The following is a 7493-nucleotide window of genomic DNA, read 5'->3' on the forward strand; positions in this document are numbered from 1 at the left end:
CCCCCCCCCCCTCCGTGCCGTGTGTGGCCGCGGGCCGAGCCCGGCGCGGGGGCGCTGCCGGGGGCTGAGCGTTCGTGTCCCGCAGCGCGGGCCTGGGGGAGCCGTGGACGGTGCCCGGGCAGGGTTTGCCCCGTGCGGCCGGGACCGGTCCCGTGTTGCCCGCGCCCCGGGCCGCGCTGGGGTTGGAAACCAGCCCAGGGCGCTCCGGTGTCTGCCCCGGCAACCCCGAGGGAAACCCCGCAGAGCGTCCCCCAGGCCGGGCCAGGCCAGCCGCAGTGTAACATCGCACCTGCCATCAACCCGGAGCAGTGTGTGTAGACGGGGCCAGGCCTGGAGCAGGCTCCGTACGGGGGGGGGAGCCCGCCGTGACCCCAGCTTCGAGACCCGGGCAGCCCCGCGGGGATGCTGGAGAGAGGCTCGGTAGGGGCCTTGGCGGGGCAGAGAGGGGCCCGGCTCCAGGCTTGTGTAGAGAGGGGTGGGGGGGATCCCTTTAGCCGGGGGGGGAAACTGCACCCGCACTGGCAGCTGGCACTGGAGCGGCTCGTGCCAACCTGCAGCCCTGGCTCCACAGAGGCGTGTGTGTGTTGGGGGGAGGGACCGGTGGGGGGGTTCACCTGCCTCAGCCTGAGCCCTCTGTGCGCTTCAGGGGACTTGGCCTGGCCCTGCCCGTAGTTGCATGAGGCGCCTCCACCGGAGACTGTGTGGACGCCCGGCCCCTGTCCTGGAGCGCTGCCGCGGGGCATCGTACAGCTCGGAGGCCCTCGGGCATGGGAGCGCGGCAGGGTCTGTCTGAGGCTGCTGCCAACCAGCCCGCAACGTAGGGGCTCCCAGGCTCTCCTGCAGGGCTGTGCCCCATCTGCGGTGCCGGGGGAGGGGACTGGTGGGGTGGCTGTGGAGTGTAATGCCAGGTCCTCTCCCTGCAGGCTCGGGAATACTGCCCAGGGGTGAAGAACCAGCCCTACGTGTGTGAGACGGGCCACTGCTGCGGAGAGACTGGATGCTGCACCTACTACTACGAGCTCTGGTGTGAGTGGCGAGGGGATGGCGCGGCACTAGGCGGCCAGGGGTTGGGGCCAGCACCTGCGTCTCCGGGATCCTTACTGCGATGGGAGGAGCTGTCAGCCTCTCCTGGCAGGGAGCAGGGCTCGGTGCTGGCTGTGGGGGAGTTCCCGTCTGCTCCAGCCCTGGCCTGGTCCAGCAGGGGCACTGACTGGGGGGAGTTCCTGGCTGCTCCAGTCCCAGCCTCTTCCAGGTGGGGGTACTGGGGGCTCCTGGAGAAGGGCTGTTCTCAAGGGTTCTCCTGTCTGTAGGGTTCTGGCTCCTTTGGACTATTCTCATCCTCTTCAGCTGCTGCTGCGCCTACCGGCACCGCCGCGCCAAACTGCGTCTGCAGCAGCAGCAGCGGCAGCGTGAGATCAACCTCATCGCCTACCACGGTGCCTGCAACTACCCCACCTCCATGATGGATCTCAGTGAGTGTCGCGCAGCCTGGCCATGTGTGCATGGCGCTGGCCACCCCCACCCAGGCTGGCTCTCAGACCCCTGAGCTGGAAAGCCAGCCTAGGTCTTACCCCGCTGTTGCTAGACAGTCGTGCATGGAACTAGATCCTCCAATGTGGGGGGGAGCGCCCTGGTCTGAGGCTGCGTCCTCACCAGCTCAGGTGTAACATCTGTGGCGTGGCTCTGGACCCCATGGGGCGGTCAGCCTGGGAAGCACAGTGAGGGCAGGGTGGCGGGCAGACTGTGTCTGGGGCAGAGGGGGCAATGCCAGGAGCACACAGCTGAGGGGCTGACAGGAGGGGCAGCTCCAGAGGCCTGGAGGTGAGCTGGGCTCCCAGGGCGGGAAGCAGGTGGGGTTGCCTGGTGGGGGGAGGAGCTGTGGTTGTGGCTGGCCCCCTTTGGTTCCCAGGTGACTCTCTCTCTCTCCCCTCCAGGGATGCTGGCTTCCTTTAAGCTGCCCGCCTATGAGGAGGTGGCTCACCGTCCCAGCACCCCTCCTCCCCCCTACAGCACCATACTAGCCCAGTTGGGTGGGCCGCATAGCCGCCTGGGCTCCAGTCCCCTGACCCTGTCTCCCAGCTCGGAGAATTTCACCAGCTGCTCGTGCGAGTCGAGCTGCCTCACCTCCCCTAGCAGCACGTCGCTGTCGGTGCAGATCACGGATGAGACGGAGCGCAGCCAGGCCAGCACGCCCAGCGAGGAAGGCGGCAGCAGCAGCACGGGCACCGGCGCCAGCTGGGAGCTGCCCGAGGAGCCAGCCCCCTGCGAGGCCCCACCCAAGCAGACCCTCTTCTCCTCCAACGTGGATTTCTTCGAGGCCGATTACCACCGCTGCTCAGACATAGAGGAGGAGGAGGAGGAGGAGTGCATGGGGGAGGAGGAGGGTGCAGCCCAGGGGGACAGCAGTGAGCACTTCCGGCACCGGCGCCTGACGGGCGATTCGGGCATTGAGGTGGGGCGCTGCCAGGAGGAGGAGGGCGGGGAGGACAGTGAGGAAGAGACGCACCTGCTCAGCAAGGCGGGGCCCGAGTCCCCCCAGCTCTCGGAGTGCAAGAGCCTCTGTGGGCTCCAGAGCGATGGGGGCAGTGAGGAGCCTGGCTCGCCTGTCCTGCCTGTCTGAGCCCTGAGCTGGGGGCTGCCCCAGCCGGCAGCTCCCCACTTCCTGCCCTGTGACCCCAGCTCCCTTTCCCTGCCTGGCAGCCCCCACCTCTGTGCTCCTGGCCGAGGTCTCTGCAGGCTGTCTGTCCTTGTCCCATGCCTGGGACTCCTGCCCTGTGGTGTGGGGTGTGTAGAATTGTGTGGGGCTGAGAGGCTCTTCCTGTACCTCGAGAGGCAGTGTCCTGGCCCCTGGCCTCTTCCTGCCCCACATGCTGGGCAGTGGGGGGGGAGCTGGGGCCAGGGTAGCTGCCTTTGGGCCCTTCCCTCTCCTGAGTGATTGTGGCTGGGAGCGTGGGGGCTCCATGCTCACCAGCGCCCTGCGTGGGCTTTCCCCTCCCTGGTGGGCAGGACAGCAGGCAGCTCCTAGCTGCAGCGGGGGGGTCCCACCTGCCCAGCGACCAAACCCCTCCTGTCCCAGGGCCCTGCCGCCAGCTCTGCTTCTGCCCTGTGTGTCGGCTCGGGGACAATTTGCACCGGCACCACGTGGCTGACTGACCCCTCCCTGGGGTGTGGACTCTTGGCATGGAGCCCCTGGGGAGAGCGTGCCCTCGTGGGGGGCTGTCCCCCCAAACTGACTCTCTGTAGACAATGTGTGTCCCTCACTCTGCGTGCTGCTGTCATTTGTTGGGTACTATGTGTAGCGCTGCCCTGCCCGGGCACTTCCCCTCCCCCCGTAGAGTTCCCACTGGGACTGGGTTTTGGTGGAATTGCACGAATCAGATTATTCCTGCCCAGCGCCCCCTTCCCCCTCCCAAAGTGCTTCTCCTGGGGAGTGTGGGGTGGCTGGCCTGGGGCAGCCAGCAGCCTTCCCCATGGCAACCCGTCACTTGGAGTGGGGTGTGGGCGGCTGCCTGCTGCACTCAGCTCTGCTGCCTTGGAGGGAGACACGGCCTCTGCTCCCAGCCTGCGGGTCTGTGCTCTGGGGGACAGTAGTTCTCATTATTAAAGAGATGTGGAATTACAGCCTGTGAGTGTCTGTGGGGGGGTGGGAGTGGGGGAGAGGCAAACCCCCCTCCTGCTGCTTGGGCTCCAAGCTGGAGAGAGTCCAGCTACCAGTGAGAAACGGTGACTGCAGGATGGCCTGCTCCTCACTGCTGCCCTAGCTTGGTGCAGAACAGGCCTTGGCCCAGCCTGGGGAGGGGGGAGCAGTTCCTTTGGCCTGGGGGGCTCCTCAGTGGAGCAGCACTACAGGCCCCTGACATGCCCCAGGATTTTGATGGGGGCTCCCTGCTGCCCAGGCACCCCCCCCCTTTCTGGTCCCTGCTCCTTGCAAGCTCCAGGAGAAAGGGCTGTGGCCAGCAGCCCCCCTCAGCTCCAGGCTGTACCCCTAAACACAGCAGGCTCCTTACCTACTAGGCCTTTCTAGCCCCCTGCGGAGCTCATTGCCCCAGCAGGCACCCCTGTGGGACCTGCCCCCCTCCTGCGTGCCCCATGGCTGGCTGTGTCCACCCCCCACGCTGCTGAGTCCCAAAGATGGCAGAGCTACTCAGCTTTATTCTTTAAAAAAAAGTAGAGACCCCTCTCCCCCCAGCTTGGGGGGGGGGGGGGAAAGGAAAGGGAAAAGGGCCCCCCCCAGCCTAGAACATTCATATTAAAACACCTGAGAAAGACGAGCAGGCCAAAGGCCTGGACACCGCATGGTAGCCTCGTAATGCAGCAACGCCCCCACTCCCCACCCCTGGCCCTGAGGTGGCTGCAGGCTCCCAAGCACCAGGGTTAGAAGAAGAGTCGGGGGGGGCCCCTTTGCCCCCCCCGCTGGTAGCTGGAACCCCCTTCTCCCAGCCTGGCCTCTAATACTCCTCGGCCATGATGAGCACCCCCAGGGCAGACCAGCCCGTGAAGGGGTAGCAGCCCCGGCCCTGGCCCGTGCTGTCGCTGTACTGCTCCCACAGGTAGCCGCTCTCCACATACTGGCGGTACAGGTTGGCAATGAGGTTGGCCCGCAGCTCCTGGTAGAGCGCAGCTGCCCGCTGCTGGTAGGGCCCCTCCAGGCTGGCGTAATGGTGCAGCGCCTGCACAGCCAGGTAGTTCATGTTGATCCAGATGGGCCCCCTCCAGTAGGGGGGGTCGTGCTCCGTGTTGTGTTTCATGTAGAGGGGGCTGGTGCGGGCGAGCGAGCGCAGGCCGTACGGGGTCCAGAGCTTCTGCTCGCTGCGCATGTCCCCCAGGATGCTGCCCAGGCGGGGCGAGTCGGGCCGCAGCAGCTGCAGCAGGAAGGGGAAGAGGCTGACGTAGCCCAGGGCCCCCACGAACTGCAGCTTGGGGGGCTTGCGGACCACCCGCACCAGGCGCGGGGCAGGGAGCTGGTGGCGGGGCTGCCCCGGCCCCACAGCCACCTTCTCGCGCTCCAGCCCCACGGCCTGGCTGTGGTTGCCGTAGTCGGCGAACATGCCCAGCTGCTCGGCCCAGTGGTGCTGCTCCAGCAGGGCGTTGTCACTCAGCGCCTGCTGCATGTGCCGGTACTCGGCCGCTGGCTCGCCCAGCCGCTCGGCCACCTCGGCCATGACTCCCGCGGCCAGGGCCATCCAGCAGCGCAGGTCCAGGTGGCGCTCGACGGGCGAGGGGTGCGAGGCCCGAGGGTAGTCGTCCAGCCCGGAGGTCAGCGTCTTGGGGTTGAGGAAGAGGTCGGTGTCCTGGTCCCGGCCCCGCCAGCGGAAGGTGTAGGGCAGCGGCCCCGCCTGCGTGGTGTTGTACCACTCGTACCACGTGCGCAGGCGGGGGAAGAGCCGCCGCAGGTAGGACAGCTCGGCGGGGCCCTGGCCCGGCTCCCGCAGCAGCTGCTGTAGCACCAGGAAGAGGGTGGGCGGGTTGGCAGCCTCGTTGTGCTGCAGAATGAATTCGGGGGGCACCTTGGCTCGCGCCTCGTCGTCCAGGATCTGCTCCCGCGGGATCCAGCCCTCCACATTCATCAGGTCCAGCCAGTGGGCGATGACCTCGCGGCTCAGGGCCGGGTCCCAGCGCGCCAGCAGCAGCTGGTGGAAGCCCTCGTCCCAGAGGAAGCCGCGGGGGAAGAAGGAGCGGGAGGGCACGGCCGTGAACAGAGGGCCCTCGGGGTAGGGCAGGGGGTGCGGGCTGTGCGCAGACTGCACGATGGAGTGCCCATGGAAGTAGCCCATCCCACCTATCATGTTGCTGAGGGCAGCCTTGGCAAAGCGCTGCTGCTGGGGCGTGAAGCCCTTGCGGGCCAGGGAGAAGGTCTCCTCGAAGCGCCGCTCGAAGGCGGCCACGTGCCCAGCCAGCTCCTCGCTCAGCACCGCCCCCACCAGCGAGCCGGGGCGCTCGGCAAAGCTGCCGGACTCAAAGGTCACCTCCACGCGGCAGGGCAGCGGCAGCGTCACCTGGTGCAGCAGCAGGTGGCTTTGGGGCTCTTGCTCCAGCTCCCCCGGCAGCGCCCGGTCCGTGTCCACAGCGAAGTAGCGGCGCTTGGGCCCGCCTGGCGCAGCGTAAACAAAGCGGTTACTCAGGCTGCTCTTCACCACGTCTGTCAGGCGGTGCAGCCCCGGGCTCCTGGCATCCAGGTGGTTATAGCTGCAAGAGAGGAGGGGTCAGGGCAGGAAGGGAGGCCGGGCTAGGAGCCAGGAACACCCCACAGCCGGAGCTACTGCCCCGCTCCCCACAGCACCCCTCCTGGGAAAGCCAGGAGCTTCCCGCACAGGCAGGACTCCCGGCCATACCTGGCATAGCTGAGGGCTTCCCCAGTGTCTGTGGTGGGCTTGTGGAAGGTGATGTTGAAATGGCCGAGTTCCTCGGATGTCCCAGTCACCGACACCAAGCGCGTGTTCTCCACGTGGGGCTGCAGCGTCCCCTGCCCGTTGGTGGCCATGTAGAAGAGCAGGGAGACGAGGGAGGTCTGGTTGCCCGGACTCTGCAAAGAGGAAGATGGGACCGTGGCTATCACTCGCCCCTGTAGCTCTCTGTGCTGGAGACCCCAGGGGCAGCCCCAGACCCTCCCACAGCAGGAAACGCTCCCCGGGGACAGAAACTGGGGCGGGAGAGGAACCGCCACAAAACATAAGGGGCCGGGTGGTCCAATCTATCCGGAAAACACGTGGGGCTCAAAGCAGGGAGTCCCCACCCGGCCCGGCCCAGGCATGGCTCCGCTGGGCGCAGGAAGGGGCAGCACCGAGCACTGTGGGCTCAGGACTCCCAGCTCCGGGAGGACACGTGGCCTGAGGGTGACAGTAGAGACTTGGGGGGAGGGGAGAGCCCAGGACTCCTGGGTTCCCTTCCCAGCTGTCCCGGACCCGGGCAGGGCCCTGCATTCCCGCGGCCCCACCTCCGGCCTGGCCGTGACCCGCCAGCTCCAGTCCCCGCCGTGCTCGCCGCCCGGCCGCTTCACGAACTCGGTGCGCAGCGTGAGGCCCCGGTCGCGGATCTCCTGCGCCCCGAAGCGCAGCCCGTCGTGCAGCAGCCAGCCGTAGCCGGGCAGCCCGTCGCTCTGCTCGCACGTGTGGCGCAGCCGGGCCTCCGCCGCCTGCCGCAGCCACATGCATCCTGGGGGGGAGAGAGGGGGGAGGGTGAGACCGGACCGGACCGGACCGGGCCCCGCCCCCCCGCCGGGCCCCGCCCCCCGGTACCTGCCACGGGCGGCCGCGCGCTGCGGGGCCGCATGCCGAAGTAGACGTGCGGGCGGTAGGAGCCCCAGAAGCGCTCGGGCGCGGCGCGGGGGCCGCTGCTGCCGGCGGACAGGACACGCGGCGCCGGGTGCGGGGTGACCACGCGGCGGCCCAGCCGCCAGCGCCCGTAGAGCCCGTAGGCCAGGCCGGCGGCGCCCAGCGCGAGCAGCGCGAGCAGCGCCCAGGCCCGGCCCGGCCCCGCTCCCGCCGCCGCCCCCG

General features: G+C 68.2%; 2 protein-coding genes across 2 annotated transcripts; one reads left to right on the forward strand and one right to left on the reverse strand.

The window, feature by feature from the left end:
- Positions 1-387: 387 nt before the first annotated feature.
- WBP1 (WW domain binding protein 1) lies at positions 388-3621 on the forward strand. Its single transcript, XM_034772374.1, has 4 exons — positions 388-420; positions 924-1026; positions 1311-1472; positions 1935-3621. Exons 1-4 carry the CDS (start codon positions 403-405, stop codon positions 2618-2620), a joined length of 969 nt encoding a protein of 322 aa, XP_034628265.1. The 5' UTR covers positions 388-402; the 3' UTR covers positions 2621-3621.
- Positions 3622-4207: 586 nt separating this feature from the next.
- Positions 4208-7166, reverse strand: MOGS (mannosyl-oligosaccharide glucosidase). The gene is made up of 3 exons (XM_034772373.1): positions 6935-7166; positions 6333-6523; positions 4208-6186 (listed from the first exon to the last, which is right to left on the reverse strand). The coding sequence occupies exons 1-3, from the start codon at positions 7145-7147 to the stop codon at positions 4449-4451; spliced, it is 2142 nt and encodes a 713-aa protein (XP_034628264.1). The 5' UTR covers positions 7148-7166; the 3' UTR covers positions 4208-4448.
- Positions 7167-7493: the final 327 nt, after the last annotated feature.

The sequence above is a fragment of the Trachemys scripta genome, chromosome 5 (assembly GCF_013100865.1).
Source record: "Trachemys scripta elegans isolate TJP31775 chromosome 5, CAS_Tse_1.0, whole genome shotgun sequence".
In the NCBI taxonomy this organism is placed as follows: Eukaryota; Metazoa; Chordata; order Testudines; family Emydidae; genus Trachemys; species Trachemys scripta.

What these genes read in the sequence shown, in the direction of transcription:
- WBP1 (XM_034772374.1), top strand. An exon ending in CTACTACTACGAGCTCTGGT is followed by an intron (nt 1,027 to 1,310) that starts GTGAGTGGCGAG and finishes TCCTGTCTGTAG; the next exon opens with GGTTCTGGCTCCTTTGGACT. An exon ending in CACCTCCATGATGGATCTCA is followed by an intron (nt 1,473 to 1,934) that starts GTGAGTGTCGCG and finishes TCTCCCCTCCAG; the next exon opens with GGATGCTGGCTTCCTTTAAG.
- MOGS (XM_034772373.1), bottom strand. Translation starts at nt 7,147, where the DNA reads ATGTGGCTGCGGCAGGCGGCGGAGGCCCGGCTGCGCCACACGTGCGAG. An exon ending in GGGTCACGGCCAGGCCGGAG is followed by an intron (nt 6,524 to 6,934) that starts GTGGGGCCGCGG and finishes TCCTCTTTGCAG; the next exon opens with AGTCCGGGCAACCAGACCTC. An exon ending in GAAGCCCTCAGCTATGCCAG is followed by an intron (nt 6,187 to 6,332) that starts GTATGGCCGGGA and finishes CCTCTCTTGCAG; the next exon opens with CTATAACCACCTGGATGCCA.